Source organism: Talpa europaea, assembly GCF_964194135.1.
Source record: "Talpa europaea genome assembly, chromosome: 16".
Lineage (NCBI taxonomy): Eukaryota > Metazoa > Chordata > Mammalia > Eulipotyphla > Talpidae > Talpa > Talpa europaea.
In genome coordinates, this window is record NC_140084.1 from 27,310,045 (window position 1) to 27,333,563 (window position 23,519).

A 23,519-nucleotide genomic window follows, 5' to 3' on the forward strand; every position below is an offset into this window, starting at 1 on the left:
CACTCTTAGAACAGGCTCTTCATAAATTTGGTTACATTAAATACTATGTTGTGTCTTGAGAGTGGCATTGAAGGCTGGTGACGATCTGGATGGGAACATGGGAGGATATGCTAAGCAAGGAAAGGCACTGAAGTCAAGTCATTTACACCATGTGACTTGTGAGCACAGGGTGTGTTGGAGAGAAAAGGTGCCACCTTGTAGATGGGCCATTTACTTCTGTGTTGTTTTTAGGAGTGATTGGAAGAACAATGCATGTAAGTCATTGACACCATGATATCCATCAGGCAAAGAAAAGGAACAAAAACTTCTGAAGTTTCTGAGGATTATGCAGCACAAGAAGAAAATGTGAAATTGGAAAATGAGTTGCCATCTGGTAGGTGCTTTTAATTAAAGCAACATTTTGGATTGCTTTTATTTTTACTTATTAAAAGATCACTCTCCAATAAGATAAAAATTTGGTGAGACCTAACAGTTGAGGAAACTTGTTAATAGCACCCTGATATTTTAATTTTATGAATGATTTGATAATGGTGGTTTACAGTATGATTAGATCATTATGAAAGCGTTCCCATTGTTTTTCAGCTGTCCGATAAATAGCTTTTGATGATGCCAGTCTGGCCCTTGGGCTCTAGATTAATGCTTTTGTCCACTGTTCCGATTTTACCCTTTCTAATTTGTCCGGTTTGTGTATGCTACCTTGGGTGAGTTTCTCATTGCATTCAAATATTGAAAGAAGAATCAAAAATTTTTTTATTTTCAGTCAAATTCCTGAAATGTTTCTCCTTTGTGTGTGTGTGTGTGTGTGTGTGTGTACGCGCGCACATGTGCGGGCTTGGGGGCTGGGGGGGTATAAGTAGTCAGAATTTTATAATTTTAAAATTTTATTTTTGTAGAATGCTGAAAATTCCTGCTAAGCCATACATCAAATGACATTAATTACCAACTTCTTAACTCCCAAATTGCTTTCTTAACCAAGCATAGTCAAGATTTTTAAAAGCATGAAAAATTTTATGTCCGTTAGCCATTTTGAATATCTGCCAGAATTTATGTTAATTGCAGCCATGTTAATTCTTACCAGCTAGCAAAGTAATTTGTGGAAACAGTTTTATAAAAGGAAACTAATATAGAGTGAGAAGCCATGCCATCCATCTTAGCTAGTCACAAATAACGTATTTTTGACACTACAGAGGGAAGCTTTCCTATGATCTTATACAATGCAAATTCTAGTTTGTTGATTAAAGCATAACTTTGAAGATTGTTCTCTTGTTAAAGAAAGCAGTTATTTATTCATGTCAAAAAATAATCTGAAAATTAAACAAAGCAAAAACAAGGAAAAAAATACTCCCACTATATGGGGCCTCCCTGGTGGCGCAGCGGTTGAGCGCTGGGTTGCGAAGCTGCCCGCAGCCTCTGCAGCGCCGGTTCGATCCCCGGCTGCTCCCCGGCCACCTGGGGAGAGTCCCACATGGCGCACAGACCCCTGCCGCCCACTGCTCCCCTCAGCAGGGTACTTCAGTCTGCCTGCTCTGCTCCCCGCTCTGGCTCTGGTGAATTCTCTTACCCTCCCGCGCTTCTGACTGTACCCAGTGCTTGTGTAAATAAATAAATAAATCTTTAAAAAAAAAAATACATATTGGGCCTCCCTGGGGATGCAGCGGTTGAGCACTGGGCTGCGAAGCTGCCTGCAGCCTCTGCAGCGCCAGTTCGATCCCCGGCCACAGGCCTGGGTCCCACATGGTGCGCAGACCTCTCCTGTCGCCCACTTCGGTCCTTCTGCCTGTTCTGCTCCCCACTCTGGCTCTGGTGAATTCTCTCACCCTCCCGCGCTTCTGACTATACTCAGTGCTTGTATAAATAAATAAATAAATCTTTAAAAAAAATATTCCCACTGTAGCACCCATCCTGGGACTCCTACCATGACACTTTGGTTATCTTGCTGTGTAAATCAGCACGTGCGTGCTCACCTTCTTAGGTAGTTTTACAAAATTGGGATCTTGCATGCTGCTGCTGACTTGCTCTATTTCACTTATGAACATATAAGTCAGTATATTTTTGAAATATAAATGTATACTCTTTATGTGGTGATAACAATTGATTTAATTCATTGTTGAAGAATTATATGTTTTTTACCTATAGAATGGCAGTCAACATCCTGTGGCCAAATTTTGTTCAGAATTTTATTTCCTTAGGGTATATGCCTAGTTGTAGAATTTTACTTATCAGATATTATGCTCATTTCGGTGGCTTTTACTCCCTCTTGCCATGTTGCATTTCAGAGAAGTATGAATTTATTCTTCTATCAGAAGTGTTTGGAAAATGTTTAATTTGTATATACTTACCAAAACAGAGTATGAACATTTTTACGCAAATTGGCCAAGATTTTTAAAATTATAGCTCATAGTTTTAATTTGCATTTCTTTAATACTAATAAATTTTAACTTTTCTATTATGTTTATTAGCCATTTTTTCTTTCCCATATTGCCTATTCATGTGCTGATTAAGTTTCCTACTGGAATATTCATCATTTTTTATTATCCTAAAACTATCCTATATTAAGGATATTTAAACTTTCATATATACTATAAATATTTTTCCTAGTTTTTATGCCCTTTAACTTGAGTTATGATGCACTTTCCCTCTATGCGGCTTTGAATTTTAAATAATTAAGCTTTTAATGAATAAACCACAGTTATAAGTAGACCATCAAAAAGACTGTTTACATCCTGTATGTAACCCATTTATTCCTCCATTTAACAAACTTATTAGTTAAACTATAGTGTTATGGTTTGCTAGAGGGGGTATTAAGATGATTAAGATAATGTACTTGATCTCAAGAAGTTTACATTGTAGCTGGCAAAATGGATAAGTGAACAGGTTGATACATTGGGGTAAACACTGTAATGAAAGTATGAAACAGATTAGTGGAATCACAGAACAGTGTGCCTAACTAGCTGCTGGGACACAGGAAGCTTCATCAATGACAGGCACCTGGAGTTTAGCCACTTAGTTGTCTAAAGTAGAACTTTTGGATTCTACATTTTTTACTGACTTATTTATTTCATTTCTATAAAAGGTTTTACCAGTAGAAGATTATGGAAGATCCTGTCATTTACAATTGGTGGAGCCACTGCCCTTTGCATTGGACTTCTTACATCTGTCTACCTGGCCACTTTACATGAAAACGATTTATGGTTTTCTAATATTAAGGTATGGGGTTTCTATGACCATTGTCTGATTCATTTATCAGTGTCTCTGACAGCTGTGTTGGGAAATGACCAAGTCAGCACAGTTTTCCCATAAAGAATCCAGTTTCTTAAAGGTTTGTCTAAAGAGAAAATAGACTTTTGTGCTTGTTAGTTTAAATAACATCAGAGTTTTTATAATCAACTGAGTTTTCTCTTTTCCATTAATTTATTTCAGTTAGGCCACAGTTACTCTGTCCAGTGTTTGTCAAACTGTAGATTGTGAAATTAGTGCAGTGGATTATGAAATTTTCCTTAAGGAAATCAGATAGATGTGATACCATATACTATTCCATATAGTATGTTTGGAAATTATTTGTGAAATTTTTAATTATGGTTATGTATGTAAAATCTGGGTCACAGTATAAATTTTTTTTCTGTTGTTATAGTTAAAGAAAAAAGTCAACAGCCACTGCTCTAAACCTTGAAATTTTAATCGGCCTCCATAGGTGTGTTCACACCTTTCTAATAGTGTATGCAAATAGATGTAAGGGGAGGAATGAGCCAGAATTTTGATAGTTTCTCAGAAGAGGCTTTTTAAATACCAGTTTTCCTACTCTTTCTTCTTTCTCCCTCTCAACATTCTAGAGTGCTTCTTGGCATTGTTTTTATACTATCTATATCATTTACACAAGGAAACTTACTGCTGATGTTTTTCATCCAAAATGTCATGATCGTTGACCTTATTTACTACCCATAGCTTCTAACAACTAGTTGCTTATAATGTAAAAGAGGCCAAAGAGTTTTCATCTATGAGAATATTTAAAAGAATCGATGCAGGATCTAAAGGCAATCCCAGAAAAAGTGTCCAGAATAGTTTGAACTCTGGTTCCATTGTGAGAATGAGTGTCCACGAAACACTACTTGAGATTTAATTTTTATGAATGATTTAATTTTTATGAATAACTTCTATGTTTATTTTAAAAACTTAGTCATATTACTCTATAGGTATATCATGTATCTGTGTATATATCTTTATACAAATTATGATGATACCAAAGAATAAAAATTCTTAACCTTCAGTGACAAGGTGTCAAGAAAAATTTGCTCATCAATAACTCTTTAAAATGGGGGACTTGGGGCCTCCCTGGTGGCGAAAGGGGTTAAGATGCAGCACTATGAAGCAATCTGCAGCCACTGCAGCACGAGTTCAATCCCCGGCAACAGAGGTGACCCACATGGCGCAGCAGACCTCTCCTGACTCTCCCACTGCTCCCCTCAGCAGTGTATTTCAGTTAATCCTCCTGTTCTGTTCCTCACTCTGTCACTGGTGAATCCTCTCATTCCCCCACACCTCTGGCCTGTACCCCAGTTCTTGTATGCATAAATAAATAAATCTTAAAAAAAAAATAAAATGGGGGACTTAATGGATTCCCTAGAGTTAAACAACTTAGTACTTATTTATTAAGTACTAGCTATTTTGAATAAAGACTGAAATATCCCTGTGTAGCTAAAATTTAATACTAGTAAATGTAAACCAAAGGGACATGTTGAAAGAGACTACATAACTTAAAGATTTATTTATGCATATAAGAACTGGGGTATAGCCCAGAGGTGTGAGGGGTGAGAGGATTCACCAGAGACAGAGTGGGGAACAGAACAAGTAGACTGACCAAAATACACTGCTGAGGGGAGCAGCAGGCAAGTCAGGAGAGGTCTGCTGTGCCATGTGGGTTTGCTCCCTGGCCGGCTGGGGATTGAACTCGTGCTGCAGTGGCTGCAGACAGCTTCACAGGTTGCATCTTAACCCCTTGCACTACCAGGGAGGCCCTGCATAACTTGATTTTTACCTGTAGGTTTAGATCTTGAACGTTTATAAGTTGCCTTGCTAGTATCCTTAAATAAATACTTCCTATCATCAAGAAACCTAAGGGGTCCTCGATTTTTCTCTCTTCACCAAGTTAAGGAAGTTGTTATACTTGTATCTAGTGTTCATTGAGCACCTGTTCTATGAGTCACGTTGATTTAAATACCATGAAGAACATGAAAGGAATAGTGAAGATTTCTGAATTTGCCAGCAGATTTTCCAGTATATTAGATTAATATATTTACTCTCATCCAGCAAATACTTACCCAGGACCTACAACATGCCTGTGGCATTTGTGCTCAGTGAGAATGATAGAGTACCCCTGCCCTCAAGGAGCTTATGCTTTTGGGGAGGATACAGACAACTCTGTAGACAATTATAGCACATCCAAAATCAGCGCCTTGATGGGGTGAGATGGAGTATTGTGGGAGCAGCTGGAAGAGTATGCTACTCAATTATAGTAAATCAGGGAAGGTTTTCTGTGTTATTTTTTTTAAAATTTATTTATTTCTATGCATACAAGAGCTGGGGTACAGGCAGAGATGTGAGGGGTGAGAGGATCCACCAGAGAGAGAGTGGGGAACATAACAGGCAGATTGACTGAAATACACTGCTGAGGGGAGCAGTGGGTGAGCCAGGAGAGGTCTGCCTCACCATGTAGGTTTTTCTCTGGCTGGCCGGGGATCAAACTTGTGCTGCAGAGGCTGCGGATTGCTTCATAGTGCAGTGCTTAATCCCCTGCACCACCAGGGAGGCCCTCAGGGAAGGTTTTATAGAAGAAGTGGTAGTTAAGGAGATCCCAAAGTATAAATAAGGGTTAACCAGGGAAATTGGGAGGAAAAGTGAGTGTCACAGGGAAGAGATATGTACAGGTAAGAAAGCCTCGAGTGTCCAGGGTGGTTCAGCATGACCGGAGAGAGTAGAGGGGGTGAAGAGTGCACTGGAATGGTACCTAGAAGTCAGATTATGAAAGGACCTGTCTTCAGTGTCTCATGGGTAGAGCATTCTAAATGCTAAAAATATTAGTGAGTTTTATGTCATCACATTGGTGTTTTAGAAAGATGACTCAGGTTACAGTGTGGAGAATGGATTTGAGAAAAACAAAACTAATACAAGAGACCCACTGGGATAATCCAATTCAGTGAATTCAGTAATATCTGGTTATCCCATTAAGATATTCCATAAATCTTATGGAATATCTAGGCCCTGAGAATACAGCATTTGAACATAATCTGGGACTTAATTCTGATGAGAAGTAAATCAGAAACTGTAAAGAAAAAACTATTATGATAAAAATTAAACAGGGAAATGAGATCGCTATTGGAAGGCTGCTTGAAATGGAGGTAAAGCAGACCACTTTGATGAAGACATGAGCCAAGATAAAACTGTTACGATGGAACCAGCCACACTGAGATCTGTGAAAACGTAAGCAGAGGCAGCACAATGTGAAAGGGTTCTAAGGTAGGAGTAAACTTGTCGAGTATCAGAGAAGAGATCCATGTGACCAGAATTTTATGGGCAACAAGAAAAATGATACAAGAAAGGAAAAGATGAGATTATAAAGGACTTCGTAGGCTGGACTGGAGTTGGAGATAAGTGCCAGAGCTTTTTAGGAGGTAGACTTGGAAGGATGTGTTGATTCATTGTGTAGAGGGCAGTTAGGAGGGAAGAATCATCTGTGATGATTTACTCTCATTAGCAAGTGGGTGGATGGATGGATGGATGGATGGATGGATGGGCCAGTCGCTGTGATAATGAACCCTGTGGGAGGAGCAGATCTGGAGGGTGAAATGATTTCCGACATTAGCTACACAGAGCAAAGCCAGGCTTCATAGGTGAAGGACAGACCTCCATAAAACTGCCTTTTCGGACAGCAGTTGTAGTTTGGGGGTCCAACTGACCGTAAGTTTGAGAGTTCCCAATATCTTCTGAGGTTCAGTAGTTCACTAGAACAACTCACAGAACTCGGGGAAATATTAGACTTAGGATTACAATTTTATTATATCAAAAGTATACAAAGCAGAACCGACCAGACCTAGAGACACATGCAGCAAAGTGTGGGAGGATCCCAAACTCCAAGCTCCCATTATCTTTTCCCTGCAGAGTCAGTATGGATTATTCTCCTGGCACACTGATGTAAGATAATATGTAGAGTATTGCAAAACAGGAAAGCTTACCTGAGCTTTGTTACCCCAATTTTTACTGGGGTTTCATTATGTAATGTGATTGACTGACTCGTTAGCCAGAGGCTGAAAATCTCCAGCCCCTCTCCCCTCCACAGAGGAGACTGATAAACAGCCAGCTCCAAATCCCAGCATCTAATCATGTGGTCTTTTTGGCCTCACTAGACCCTGTCCTGAGTCATCTCCTTGACACAAACTATCTAGGGGTTGCCTGTTGGCACACACTCAAAAGTGAATAACCCACCATGAAAAACAAATAACCCGTCACTGCGAAAATTAGGATATTGGCTACATCCCACCCACTGGAGACATAAATCCCAACAAATTATTTATTATACAGGGGGCAACAGGCAGGAAATGATGAAATCAAGTTTGGATGCTTTGAGTCAATTTCAAAGCAGTCCAAGAGGATATAACAATGAAGGAAGCTGGATTTATGGATCCAAGGACTGGACTTCATCTGTGTTGGAGATGGACATTCCGTATTACCAGCTTATAGATATGCAGACAAGATTGTTGGAGGAGTGTGTAGAGTGAGAGAGACCCTACGCTAGTTTCTACCTAGTTTCTGCCTCAGATACCATCTAGGAGAAGCTATAAAGTAGGCACCTTTTCTAACAGGTTTCTTCCTACTACCATCTCCCCTGAAACTGAGCATGGAGTCTCATACATTTTTTTTCTTTATTCAGACAATAGCTTGTAGCACAGACATCTCACAACCACCATACCCCCTTTTACAAGAGGAATCTTCAGATGTTGTAACTATTTCTCCAATCTGATGATACCTCTGTATAGGTATTTATCTTAATTTTCTTTTTTTTCTTTTTTTTTAAAGTTAAATTTCTTTTTTCTTTTTTTAAAAATTCATTTATTTATTTATACAAGCACTGGGTATAGTCAGAAGCGCAGGAGGGTGAGAGAATTCACCAGAGACAGAGTGGGAACAGAACAGGCAGACTGACGAAACACACTGCTGAGGGGAGCAGCAGGGGTGATAGGAAAGGTCTGTGCGCCTTGTGGGACTCTTGCCGGCGGCTGGGGTTTGAACCGGAGCTGCAGAGGCTGCGGGCAGCTTCACAGCCCAGTGCTCAACTGCTGTGCCACCAGGGGAGGCCCTTAATTTTCTTTTTTTTTTTTAAAGATTTATTTATGCATACAAGAACTGAGGTGTAGGCCAGAGTTTCAGGGGGTGAGAGGATTCACCAAAGTGGGGAGCAGAACAGGCGAATCTACTGAAATACACTGTTAGATAGGAGAGGTCTGTTGCACCATGAGGGTTAGCTCCCTGGCTGGGAATTGAACCCATGCTGCAGTGGCTTTGGATAGCTTGATAATGCTGAGACTTTACCCCTTGTGCCACCCTTGTCTTAATTTTCATCTTAGGTGAACTCAGCCCAGTGCTTGTAACAGAACTCCTTGTAGTGAAAGAAATGATCTCTCTGTTCACTGCCCAACACAGTAGCCAGATGTAGCTATTAAACACTTGAGATGCAGGCTAGTGCAGCTAAGGAATTACATTTCAAGTTTGTTTTGATTTATTTAAATGAAACAATAATTTTAAAATGTTATACAGTTTCTTTCAATAAAACATTGAAAATTATAGTCATTACTGATCAAAAGCATTATTTAGCCAAGGGAAAAGCTTATTTTTCAGAGTTCATATTGCCTCCATGAATATATTTCTATAATTTACACTGTTTTTATATCAGAGGTCATGAAAATATTTGAGAAAGATAAACTGTTTTCCTTTTGTCTATGGTTATAACTTACCAAAATTGCTAGGCTAGATTTTTTTATTAAAATACATTGATCTATTGAATACTTTGAACTGGTTGTAATTATTCAAACAGTAAAAATATTGCTTATAAAATAGACAAATCATACATTGGATTTATGTATTCAATATGATTTCTTTTAATGTTAGCATTTGAAATGTGGAACTCATGAACCCTAACTTAAAAGTTGAAGAAGATAATGATTTTGAACAATCATAGAAAATATGTATGTGGCATCCTGTCTTAGTGTATTTTTAAATTAAAAATTTGTATTATATTTCCTTGCTAGGAAACTAAAAGTATTAGAGACTGCCTTTATTAAATATCCACTCTGTTTATTTTAGGTGCATTTACACATATTTAATGTGGTGTTTCCAAAGCCCAAATGTTTTAACTCTGAAGTGTCCTCTAAATGAAATCTGCCTTTTTGTTTCCCTTATTATAATCAAAAGAAAGTAAAAAGGTTCAAAGCCCATGCTCTTACTGGCTGTGCTACCCTTAGGATGCCTGGCATATCATCAGTGCCAAGTTAAACATAGTATATTTGAAGTAGAGATAAACCCCAGGAGTGAGGGAGTGATGTGGGCAGAGGAGAGGGGGAGAGGATTGGCTGCCCTAAGAGATCCGACCGGAGCTAGAACAGAAGGGTGCAACCCCTTGTCTTCAGGGATGGGAAGTGGCCAGTGCTGGCTAGTGTGGAGCCCTCAGTGCACTTTAGTGATGCTGTGCTTAGCAGAGCTTACAGTAAAAATCTGTATGGTCTATTCTTTTTATTTTTTTGAACGTGTTATGTTTTTTTACTTGCACAGACAATACCATTCAACAAAAATTTTTAAATGAAAAGCATTACTCAATATTAATTATCTTTAACAAAAAGGTATTTTATGCCTTCCTTTTTTCATCCTCTACGTGTATGTATTTTACTTACTTATGATCCTAATATAATTTTGTAATCCACTTTATCTGTTACAGCATATTGTTTTTTCATATACTTAAATATTCACAAAACTTTCAAAGTTACAATAATTATGATTTATGATTTAGTATTTTTGAAGTTACACTTAGTTAATTCAGCATTCCCATGATCCCCAGTTTTAGATATTAGATTGTTTCTATTTGTATGGTTAACCTTCTGAAGCTGTTTACTTGACTTCTTGTTTTAAAGTGGCAGTGTAAGCATATCAGTTCCTTTTTTTTTTTTTTTTAAAAACAATTATAGCATTGAGGAAATTGAGAAATAGGGGTTTCCCTGCTATCCCAAAGTAGAATATTTCAGTTTTGGTACAATTTGGTAGGTTATATTTGGGTCTGGGAATGTTCAAATTTTTTCCCATATAAATGAATGGTAATAGCATTCCCCAACCCAAAAAATAACCTACCAGATCAAAACAGATAGGAAAATTCTACCTTTGCATAGCAGGGGGAAACCTGTAGTCACATTCTGTCTTTGATGAAATTAAGAACGACCTGTAATCTGGAGCCACAATATACGAGGAAGGGCTGCCAAATCCATGAAGCTCAAAGGAGCCTAAAGATGCTGAGACAGTATTCTTGAAGCCTCAGATTCACATGGAGCTGCTGTGTCGAAGACCAGCTTACGGCAAAATGTCAGGTCAGGTGTCCCTGAAAGGATGAGATGGCCTAGGTGAAACTTTCTTAAGGGCTGAAGGGAAGGGGAAAGGGGAAGTTGAGGCAGATACAATACACTCTGACATTGGTGCAAGCATCTCCTGCTGAGGGTCTCAGTGGTCTTTATTTATATGTTTAAGGCAAGCCATGGGATTACATCATCATAAGCATAGAAGCAAAATAAAACAATCAGTACATTCCTTTCCCACAGACATTTTGTCGCCTACGTGTTTTTAAGAAAAGAAAGGACCTTAAAATTTAATTGATAATTAAACCTTAGACACATTATTTCAGCCTAAACAACTACCTAGGTCAGCTCACAGTCCTTGGTACCACCCTGTCGACAAGGCTAAAATATCAGGAGACTCTTCTATCTATATGACTTACAGCTAGAGACCAGTTGCTTCCCGGTAATCAGTTGTTAGAACTTTTTTCTACCTAGAAACTCCTAGCATAATCAACTTCGTGATTCATTACAAGGCTTCTCTACGGAACTTCTATATGAGGAATATTATTATGACCAGCTCTGGGTTGCTTATCAGACATGCCCTTGCACAATAATTATTTCCCATTGTCAAGTGGGCCAAATTATTCAGTGTTTAATTTTTAAGCAAGTAATTTTCCATGCCATGTACTTACAATATTCTTATACGTATAATTTATTGCCCAATGTATGTTCCGTAAGGTTTTTTCTTTTTATGACCAAGAACAAAAAACAAAGGGATATTTAATCTTCAGCCCCACGGTGTGAGGCACAAGGAATCCTCAGCCCCATGGTGTGAGGCTCTTTAAAAGTCTTCGGCCCCACGGTGTGAGTCCCTTTTTCTTCAGCCCCACTGTGTGAGGCTCTTTAAACTTCGGCCCCACTGTGTGAAGCCCTTTTCTTAGCTGCTTGCCAGTGTCTTACCTGGCTGGGGCAGCAAGGCCCCCTGCAGCACTGCTGAAGCTTCACTGTCCATAGTTACTGCCTGTCCTGAATCCCCTGTGCAGAGCTTGGGACTGGGTGTGAGGGATAATCATAGAAGCTTTCTTGGGTACACTGTGGTATGAAAGAGAAGCAAGCAAGGCAGGTTAAAAGGAGTAATCACAGAGAAAAGACAATGTGTAAAAGTGGAAGTTAAGAAGACTGGAATAAATAGAGAAAACTTGTATTTTAGATAGCCCTGAAGCTGCTGACCTCTGTTGACTGAAATGAGGAAGAAACTATTTACACATATGTAATGTGCTGTCACAGGAGAAAGTATTGGCCTCAGTTATGGTGCTCACTCTCTCCAACATGAACTTCCTGCAAGTAACCAGAAAGAACTTCCCACATTCCAAAATGACTAATAAAAAGCAAGGAGCCAGCACAGGATCTGTACAATGATTCAAGAAAAGAAGGAAGAGAAAAACAATAGCAAATAATAAATGAAGAACAGCCATCAGAAAAATTTTATAGCAGATGCCTGAAGACTGTGCAGAAATGTCACATCAAAAGCAAACATAATAAAACACTTGCCAATGTGAAAGAGGAATTCAAAGCAGAAGTGTACAAATGCCTGTCCCTTCTTAAAGGAAACATGGGAAACCCCACAATTTTGACTGTTCACCAAATAACTTATCATCAATATTCATAAAGCAAAAGCCACAGGAAATGTAAGAAGAGTAAAGAAACATTTTAGTATTGGAAGAGTTGTAATTCTTTCTCAGTTCATAAAAATACAAGTGGGAAAATAAGTAATAAAGAAGACCTAGGGAATATGATGAATACAACAGATCTAATCTATAAGTATCTCAAGACAGACAATATGTTCTCAGATGTCCACAGATCACACACTAAAACATTGATACGTTAAACGTTAAAATCTCAGATCCAAAAATGCAGGAATTTTACACACAATACTCTAATCACAATGTGGTGTCTCTTAGCTTGTTCATTACTTTGGGGTAACAGTTATAGACTCACAAAACTCAAAAGAAGTCTTTAACTTATTCTTTTCAGTAAAAATGGGACATAACCAAAAAGAAAAACAAGAACACTATATAGAAATATTTAAATATTTCTTAAATAGCTTTTGGGTCACAGAGGAAATTAAAACTGAATTTATAGAAATCATTAATGAAATCTAGAAAATGATGAAAGTCATGGTTTGGGATTATGGGATATAGCTAAACGGTACTCTGGAGGAAATTTGTGACTGTAAATAGTATGTGATGAAATAACAATGAATGAGCATAAATATTCCATTTGTGAAGTTGGAAAGTAAACAAAATCTAACAAAAGAAGGAAGAATAAAAGGGGAAGTTGATCAACTGAAAATTAGGAAAACCATTCATAAGTGCGTGGTTATGAGAAGGATGAAAACTAAGATAAACCATCATACAGAGAAAGAAATGTAAAGATAAAGATAACTTCATACATAGAAAGGAAAAAACAGTTACAGATATCCAAGATAAGTAATAATTACAGAGCTCATGAAATAACAGAAATAACTCCAGAGACCATGAAATTGCAAAGAGCCATGCAGGACCATTTTGTTTGATTCTGTGCAAATTAAAGGTCTTGGAGGGAAAGGATGCCCCCAGAATATACATAATTATTTCTGTATATATGACAGAGAAACTTGATAAAGAGCTACTCATTCCTTACCCCTCAAAATACCAGACTCCATTGATCTTACAAAAGAATTATATTAAACCCTTTAAAAACCAAAATATTACAATAGTGTCTGAACTTTCTAGAACACTGGGGAGGAAGAAAATTTTCCAATTATTTTTATAAGTCAGGCATAGAACTCCCACAAAAACTAAAGATCAGAATCTAACTACAATCAGTTCTTTTCCCAGCAGCTCTGTTCTATAAAGTCATTGAGAACTCTAAATGAGAGAATACTGAACCATTGCTCCTGGGGAAATATGTACACTCACATCTCACACATAGATCATATTCTTAAATCCTAAACCTCATCCTGGTTGATTCTCTTTATTTTACAAAAGAGGAAATGAAGTTCAAAGTATTAAGTGACTTGCCTGAGGCCACGCCACTAACAGGTGCCAGAGCTGGAATTTCAAACCCCATCCTGCTGGCCCAGACCTGGGGCTTCTTGTGCTGAGCTGCACGACCCCTTACCATCTTCATCCTCTGATCACCTCCATAGGACAGCTGCAACAAGAGTCAGGCCATAGCGGGAAGCACGCATAACTCAATATAGTAAAAGCCATTGAGTCGTATACCTTAAATGGCTGACTTGTATGTGAGTTCTGTCTCCATAAAACTTATGAGAATACGTGCATACCTTTTTTTTTTTTTTAATGTAGCATAGACTGAATACTTACCCATTAAGGAAATGCTAGAACAATACTATCCAACAGGACTTTCTGTGATGATGAGACTTTATCTGTGCTGTGCTAATATTATAGCCAAATGCTCAGAACTAAGGAACTGAATTTTTAATTTTAATTACATTTAAGTAAGCTCTTGTGGCCAGAGGCACCACAGCATTAGAAGCATATCTCTGAGTCAAAGCTATCGATTACTAGTACTGCTATTTAACATTGTTTGGAAGGTACCAGCAACATGAATATGAAAAGAAATTAAAAATATAAAAATTAGAAAGGAGGAAGCCAAGTAATTTGCAGATGATATGATTATATACCTAGAAGCCCCAAGAGAATAATCTAAAAAATTGCTATGAGCAATAAGGTAAAATTCAGAAAGTAACAGGCTACAAAACCAAAATACAGAAACCTAAGTATTTCGTTTTAAAAATTGTCGTCTCTCTCTTTTGCTCTCACTCTTGCTATCCCTCTTTCTCTTCTCTCTTCTCCAGCAGGGAGTCTGTTCTGAACCCATTTTCTCTTTCAGCCAATAACGCATTTTCCTGCTCACCTTAACACCAGAATTCTTCCTGCAAATTGAGAGCCCGAACGGTCTCTGTTCATGTCTTTCCATTCTCCCTCTCTTGAACCCACTCCCATCAGGCTTCACCCATGGTACTGCTCTTAAAAAGTTCTAGTTAGGGCCTCCCCTGGTGGCGCAGCGGTTGAGCGCTGGTCTGCGAGGCTGCCTGTAGCCTCTGCAGCGCCCATTGTATCCCTCCCTGGCCGCCAGGCGAGGGTCTCACATGGCGCGCAGACCTCTCCTGCTGCCCGCTGCTCCCCTCAGCAGTGTATTTCATCAGTCTGCCTGTTCTGTTGCCTGCTCTGGTGAACTCTCTCACCCTCCCGCACTTCTGACTGTACCCAGTGCTTGTATAAATGAATAAATCTTAAAAAAAAAAAAGAATACTTTATAAAAAAAAAATTTCTAGTTAAAGTCAACAGTGACCTCCAAATTGCTGAATTTAGCAGTTATCTCTCACTCAACCTGCCCTGGTAAAGGTTTTTCATGGCTCCAGACACATGTTCCCCTGGTTTCACTCTTGCCTTCCCAACTGATCTTTGACTCCTTTACGGCTTCCTCCGCAGCCTCTTGAACTCTTATGGGCAGGGAACCCAACAACTTGGAACCGGGATTCTCTGTCCACCCTCATTTTTTTAAAGATTTATTTATTCTTATACAAGAACCGGGGTACAGGCCAGATGCGCGGGAGGGTGAGAGGATTCACTGGAGACAGAGAGGGGAACAGAACAGGCAGACTGAAGAAATACACTACTGAGGGGAGCAGCAGGCGAGATAGGAGAGGTCTGCTTTGCCATGTGGGATTCTCACCGGCTGGCCGGGATCGAACCCGCGCTGCAGAGGCTGCAGACAGATTCACAGTGCGGCGCTCAACCGCCTGCGCCACCAGGGAGGCCCCTGTCCACCCTCATTTCTAAGACAATCTTGTCTATCACTTTAAATACCATCTCTGCAATGGTCCCGAAGGTTTATCCCTTGCTCAGCCCTCTCCCCTGAATTCCAGGTTTGTATGTCCAGCCACCTACTTGTCCATCTGCAAATTCAGAGGGGCAGTGGACATTTCAGACATAACAGGTCCAAAGTCAAAGCCAGATTTTCCTTGTCCTCAGGTGTTTCTCCTTGAATCTCCATTTCTGTACATTGCACCTTCATCCTTAGTGCCTCTGGACAGAAATCCTGAAGGTTAGTTCTCTCAATCCCCACATTAAATCCCACAGGAAATCCTATTGGCTTTACTTTGAGAATATATAGAACCTGATCATCTCTCCTCCTCTCTCAACCTCTCCCTTCATCTTACTGGGTTATTACCATGGCCCCCTTACATGTTTTTCTGCTTTGCTTTTGCTTCCCAAGTCTCTTGTGAACACCGCAAGCAGTGTGATTCTGTTCAATATCAAGCAACTTAAGCCTCTGCACAGAACCCTTCACAGTCAAACTCACATGCCTGAAAACAAACCCTGGCCTCCCCTGCATCCCTGATTCCAACTACAAACCAGGACCACGTTACCTCTCTGACCACTTCTGCCCCCGCTACCTCCCTAGCCCTAATAAGCTGTCTTTCCTGTTCCAGCCACCCAGGCCATTCTGTCTTCCTCACTGTTCTTCAGGGTGTGTGGGAGTTGTTCTTTCTGACCCACAGATTTTCCCTCAGATGTCTACAAGGGCCCCCTCCTCCGGTTTCTGTCAGTTGTCACATTGCTGAGACTGTCCATGCCTACTTTCAAGATTACATCACCTCTCTTTCTCTCCCTATCCCCCTTGTCTGTTTCACGCCTTATATTTTACTTATTTGTTCTCTTTTTCATCTGCTCTAGATTACAATTTCTTTGAAAACAGATTTTTGTCTCCTTTGTTTCATGCTGAATCTCCCAGCAGGATGCTTGTCACTTGTTGCTGGCCAATATGTATTAAACGAATGAATGAATAAATGAATGAATGAATGAATGAACAAGAAAGATAGATTGGAGGAAGAAGAGACCAATTAGAAGCCTGAAGTCCACTGGGGAGCTTAGTTTAATAGATCAGGCAAGAGGCTAGTCATTCTTTTATTTTTTATTTTTTTTATTTTTTAAATTTTTATTTATTTATTTATTTTTTTATACAAGCACTGGGTACAGTCAGAAGCGCGGGAGGGTGAGATAATTCGCCAGAGCCAGAGCGGGGAGCAGAGCAGGCAGAAGGACCGAAGGACACTGCTGAGGAGAGCAGCAGGCGGCAGGAGAGGTCTGCGCGCCATGTGGGACCCTCCTCCGGTGGCTGGGGAGCAGCCGGGGATCGAACCGGTGCTGCAGAGGCTGCGGGCAGCTTTGCAACCCAGCGCTCAACTGCTGCGCCACCGGGGAGGCCCGCTAGTCATTCTTTTAATTGATACTTTCCTTGAATATTCATTTTCCTTTATGTCTCTTTCGCAGTGAGACTTAAAACCCATTGAAATCAAGGACTAAATTCTTATACTTTTTTGTTTCCCCAGCAAATAGATGTTCAATGATAAAAGGTAATTTTCATTTGGCTAAAACCACTCAAGTCACCTTTGTTTTTTTTAAGTCTTTTTTCCTTGTGCTAGCATTTTCCAGTTCCTTTTTTTTTGGTATGGCAAAATTTGCATATTGTCTTATTTGAATACTCTTGCAAAGCAAGAGTCTTTCGAATAAATAGGGTTAATCTACAAAGTAGTTACAACAGTAGTACCAAGGTAATGGTTGCTTCAGCATGGCCCAGTGGAAGTACTGTCAGGCAACAACAGCCGGAGCTGCTCACAGCCACTGCTTGGCAACTGTCACGTGTCACGGCTTTAATCAACTCTGGGGCAAGAATCATTACATTCTAACAGATGGACATGAATTTAACCAGACAATAAACCATGTATATGCCATAAATATGCTTGCTGAGGGCATGATTCCCAATACAGAACTTTAAGAACAGCTGTCTTATCATGAGCTGTTTCTTGGTGAGATGATTTGTTAACCTAATTCTGAAACAGATTATAAAGTTGATTTTTTGTTGACTCCCCCACTATCAGAAACCTAGTTATTTTGGGGGACAATTTGTATAAACAAAAGTTATTTACATTAGATTTTTTGCAACAAACAATAGGTTTCCTTTGCAAATTTGGTGTCATTTTGTCTAAAAGGGTTTGCTGTATTTTGTGTGTTGCCATGGGATACAAATCATTAATTGTGAGTGGTTATTTTTTTCCTCATGCTTTTTCCTTTTACTAGTTCTGCTAAACTATGTGAACAGTTTTAGCTGTACTGTTCCTTAAAAATCCATTTCTTTTGTCTTTCCACTTCTTTCGTCATTAGCAGCAGAGATGCTTTCAGTCTCTCAGCATTGCTTTCCCTGTGGAACTTTTGTAAATTAAAATATGAAATATACATTCGTTTTGCATTCTTTAGAGGGTAACTTCTATTGATGTACATTGGCATGATCCGCCAGGCAAAGTATAAATTGCTGTAAAACTGGAAAAGTGTTTGAATGAGGAAAGCAGCTGTTCTCTTAGCATGAAGCAGATGTAAAACTTGCAAGTATCTGTCTAATAAAGTATAGCATTTGGTTCTATACAGCTGGTGCCAAGATTACCAATTAATCATGTTTGAATGCATTTTTACTAATTAGGTCCCCCTCTGTTCTTTACACATTCTGGGGATATTAAATAGAGGGGCGGGGCACAAAAATTTTCTATTTTTAGTACTTAGAGCAATGTTTTTTTTTTTCCTTTCCCCCCATCTTGATGAAGTCTATCTTTTCTTCTTTGTCATATATGAAGCTCCTATATGTGAAAGACTGACTTAGTTCTCCATTTTCTTTTGGGGTGCAGGCTTGACATTAGAAAACTCTGTTGAAGGCAGCCAAACTTTGAACACTTAAGGCAGTGGGAGAGAAGGGAATATAATCAAAATTAATGCTTTTATTTTAATTGTATGACAAAAGCTAATATTTGCTCACTTAGCATCTATTCATAGCTTTTACAGTTTCATTGACCAAGTACAAGTTTGAACATTCTAGAAAAAAATGCTACCATTTAGTTTTATTTTACCAAAAGCAAGAAACCATTTTTTTCCTCAAAGATTAAAAATGAATGAATTAACATGACTGCTGTGTTGTCTTTACTGCTGTGAACGCTACAACACTAAGTAGTGAACGTAAGAGCTAAAAGCCCTACTCATTTTATATTGTCTTTTTAATAAAGCAAGTGTGCTTTAGAAACAGACTGGGCTTTTTTCTCATATCTGATTTTGCCAATTTGTCTTCTGTGGAAGGAAGTTCATTTTATAAGACAGATTGCAACCTTAGCCCACCTCTCCTTTTTAAAAAAAGAGCTAACAACAATAAAACCATCATTTTTCAAGGTCACTTCTTAGATATTTATATTCTTAGGTAATTGAGTCTTTCTTCAATGCTTTATTTATTAATGAATTGATTTTTAACACTTTTTTTAAAGGATAGGAAAAATATTTAAAGAAATTTTTAAAAGGTTGAATAAGTACATTAAATAATTTCCAGGGCTGAAGATAAATATCATGAATGGCTCTTTCAATGAAATGTTTATTGCTGTTTGAAAAATGGTTGCAAGTAGGAAAAGACAAAGATGTGCTAAAAAAATTTATCTACTAGAAAGATGTTCAGTGTTTATCATATTTCCCCCAATAAAGTTGGATTTGTGGAATACAGATGTTTTAATGGAAAAAAAACATAAATTAAAGATTTAGACAATCTGTTGAAGTAGATTCTAGGACTTGTTTCGACCACTTGTGTAAAAGAATTTAGTGACATAAATTTTTTTTGTTCATTAATAATGTTATATATACATAAAGATTTAAGAGTATTAATAGAATTGTTCCAGAAAACCTTCCCCATCCTCATTACCAGTTGCCTCTATATTTTATGTTAATGATTTAACGTTTGAATTTCATAAAATCTTCTTACAACTAAATTGACTAATAGCTATTACCTTAAAATTTCAGTTCTTCTAAGATTGAATATATATGTAAAAGCAGTTTAATATTTCTTGTATCCATTTCCTTCGTGAACATAGATTAGTTTTAATTTGTGTGAAATTAAACTCTCTAACATCAACATAAATGAACTAGTCATCTCCATTATTAGAAATGGTTTGTAATGGAAAATTTTTAACATCTACAAAAGTAGAAACTAGTATAATAAACCTCTCTATTTACCAATCAATAGCTATCTACCTTCTGTTGTTCTTATTTGCTGAGATTTCTTATTTCAGGGTTCTATCAAACTGAGTTCTTACCCTGTTTCTACAGTAGATATTTAAACCAAACTAGGTCATATAAACCCAGTAGACCTAACTTCATTTCAGGAAGTGGAGCGAGAAATCTCATTCAGAACAGAATGTGGATTATATTACTCGTACTACAAGCAAATGCTGCAGGCTCCAACTCTCACACAAGGTAATTGCAATTAATAGTTTTGGGGGGTCTATTTTATTCTTTTCAGTTTTCAGCCAGAACATACTTTTGCACTAAAAGCGTTTTGAATGCTTTATAGTACGTGTGTAGTTTTTCTTTGAACTCCTGTAATTTTTCCTTGTTAACATCTAATCAATCCACGAAAATGTTTTTCTTTGGAAGATATTATATAAAACTTTATGTAACTCTTCTCTCTCCTCTCAGCTCTACTCTATCCCAAAGTAAATCTGTTTGCAATTTCTTGATTTTTGCTCTCATTTTCTCATGATCATTTTGGAAGTGGACTTTGCAGGTGAAAGGATTATTTCTGGAGACTGGTAATATAAATAAAAATGACAGTTGGTTCCCTTGTCCCCATAGTATCCCACTCAATCCTTTATTTTGCAATTGCCATTTCCCCACATTTTCTCTTTACATTACTCCTTCTAATGGAAGCCCCCAAAAGGATCTCTTCTATTTATATGCTTGATGTACTTAAATGGGTACATACAGCAGACAATTACCCTTTTCGAGATTTTGTTTGGATTCAGATGTATTTTGGGCAAAAATTCTTCATAGGTGATGTTTTGCACTTCTAATTTTATCACAATAGAATACATGAAATTGTGATATCCTTTCTTTTTGTGTCATAAAAAAATCATTTGGTTCCTGTGTAAATAGTCAGATTCACCCTTAATGTTAACTACCTCAACCTTTTGTTCAGTGATTTTTAACAACCACTGATGATGATTGCTTATTTCTATTGTTTTAATTGAGTTATAAAAGTGACATTCTATCATTCCTCCTATGTTTACTGGAACTCCATTTTATAGAAAACCTTCTTTTTAATCAATTATGTGATGACCCTTGAGGTACAAATTACATAAGGAGGACAGATTAACTGTTGATTTTTTTCCTCCTATTCAAGTCAGTCAGACTTGTTATTCTTGCAAATTTATCTCCTCAATAACTTGTAACCCCAGAACCAACATTTAGGGTACTTTCATGGTTGATCATGGACATGTGCAGAGTGGCAAAAAAAATTGTTGCCCAGCAAGTGCATTCCTAGCTGAGGTCAAACAGGGCAGTGTCTCGCTGCCTTCTTATTGCAGCTTTCATAATAAGTGCCTTTCATGGTCTATTTTGTGCCATGTTGTTCCAACTTTTGTGCTTTTTGTTGGTGATTTTGCTCCTTAGAACAACCCTCAAGCTTAGTATTAGAATGCTGTTTAGTATTAGAGTATTGGGTGTTCCTAAGTGCAAAAAGGGGGTGATGTTGGCATTACAGAGAAAATATGTTCATCAGATAAATGATCTAAAACAAATTAGATAATTTGTTCAAGTATGAATGATAGTGCTGTTGCTCGTGAGTAAAATGTTAATGAATCAAAAGTGTGTGTGTGTGTGTGTATACACACACACACACATATATATTTTAGGTATCTTGAAACAGAAACACACATAAATCAATGTTATATGTCAATTGGTTGATGAAAATGCATGACCAGAGGACACTAATAGACAGAGGACTGTCTATTTTAAGTCTATAAAATATCCTGTGTAGTTCTACTTGTTAAGTATTAATAATTCAGTTTTCATGTCAAGAACATACAGTTATAATACTTATAGAACATAACTAATGTGAATAGTGACAGTCAGCTGTACTTACCAGTTCTCAAATTTGTAAATTGCTTCTCTAGTGTCCTCTGGAGTAGTGGTTCTTAATTGAGGTGCAGTTGTGCCCTAGCGGACATTTGAAATGTCTGGAAACATTTTTTGATGGTTACCAGTGGTAGTTGGAGTGGGAGCTGCTGGAATTTAGTGGGTAGAGGGTAGGGATGCTTCTAAACATCCACAATGCACAGGACATTCTCCACAATAAAAAATTATCAGGCCCGAAAAGTCAAAATACCAAATATATATATATATATAGTGTTAAAGTTCAGAAACTCTGCTCTAAAGGTGAATAATGTTTTTTTTTTTTTTTTAAGATTTATTTGTGCATACAAGAACCTGGGGTACAGGCCAAAGGTGTAAGGGTCGGGGAGAGGATTCACCAGAGACAGAGTGGGAAACAGAACAGGCAGATTGACTGAAATATACTGCTGAGGGGAGCAGCGGTCGAGTCAGGAGAGGTCTGCTGCGCCATGTGGGGATCTCCCTGGCCGGGGATCGAACTTGTGCTGCAGTGACTGCAAATAGCTTCATAGTTTGCGTCTTAACCCCTTGCACCACCAGGGATGCCCGGTATTTTCTTTTTAAGTGTGGCTATGAATTCAAGTATGATCTGTTTCAATTCATTTAAGTCATCTGTTAAGATTATTTTCTTAGAAAATTCCAAGCATATGAAAAGGTAGAGAGTATCCTCTCATGGATTTATATGGATACATCTAATGGCTGTACCTGTTGTCCAGCCAAAACAGTTATCAATTCACAACCAACCTTGTTTTCTCTATACACCCTTCCTCAACCTGGCCTGTTTTGGAATAACTCCAAGTCATATTGCTCAGTCTGTAAATACATAAGTACATTTCTCTAAAAGATAGGAATATCTCTCATTATCATTGTATCTTAAACACAGTTAAGAAATTACTTAATATTCAAAGCATTCTCATCTTTCTGATTGCCTTACAGTTTGTTAATGTAGTGTTTGAGATGCAAATGAAGTCTATACATTGCAGTCATTTACTATGTCTGTCTATAAGTGTTTCTTTTAATCTATTGTTTCCATCTTTTTTTTCTAGTAATTTTTGTTGAAAACACAGATTCATTTGTCAAATAGAGTTTCCACTTCATGGATTTTGCTGGAGCCCCATAGTATTATTTAATGTTTGTTGCCTAAATTCCCTGTTAATTGGTGGCTAGATCTAGAGGCTTGCTCAGATTAGGTTCTGTTTTCTGGCACAGATACTTCCTAACTGGCAGTGTACACTTTCACATTCAAGGACATAAAGTGTGTGGCTGTCCTTCTTTGGGGGATGAGACTGACTTCCAATATTACGTTCTCAATTAATTTGTATTTCACCTAACGGTTTAGCACCTCAGTGATCATTCCCTAAATTGGCTGATTGCATAAGGTCTATAAAGTGATGAGTTTCTAATGCTGTCATTCCTTCCATCATTATTAGACAGGACTCATCTCTAAAGAAAATCTTCTCACTAGATGTTTCATAATATAAATCTTCAGTTCCTAAAGGAGAGGCAGGATAAATAATGCTCCTTTCCCTTTATTGTTTTTCGAATAAGTTTGATGTCTTTCACTCTTGCTTTTTCCCCCTACTTTCAAATTGTGCAATCTTTAGATAATAGGATGCCCTTTAGGTAGGTTGCTGTCTTTTTTGACCTGACTCCAGTGGTCTTTGAAACTCCCCTGCTTTTTGGCATATCAAAATGTTTCAAGATCATTCAGTGTATTTCTTACCCCTGACCTAGAATCAACCATTTCTCTGAGGAATCGCATTCTTTTTTTAGTGGCTATTTAGAGACCACAATCTGGGTACTAGGGATGCTGGTTTCCAAGCCTTCTTAGTGAACAGAGCTAGGAGATGTGAATTTTTTTTCCCTAAGAGAAAATATGAATATAGCTATT

At 38.1% G+C, this 23,519-nt stretch overlaps 1 protein-coding gene across 1 annotated transcript in view; it reads left to right on the top strand.

Annotated features, from left to right (window-relative positions):
- Window positions 1-270: 270 nt before the first annotated feature.
- Window positions 271-23,519, top strand: part of DPY19L3 (dpy-19 like C-mannosyltransferase 3) — a gene marked incomplete at both ends in the record, with an annotated part of 63,173 nt that continues 39,924 nt past the window's right edge. The window contains 3 exons of the mRNA XM_084257800.1: window positions 271-373; window positions 3,074-3,207; window positions 19,843-19,933. Coding sequence (XP_084113926.1) covers window positions 271-373; window positions 3,074-3,207; window positions 19,843-19,933 — 328 coding nt within the window. The remainder of the gene's footprint in view (window positions 374-3,073; window positions 3,208-19,842; window positions 19,934-23,519) is intronic.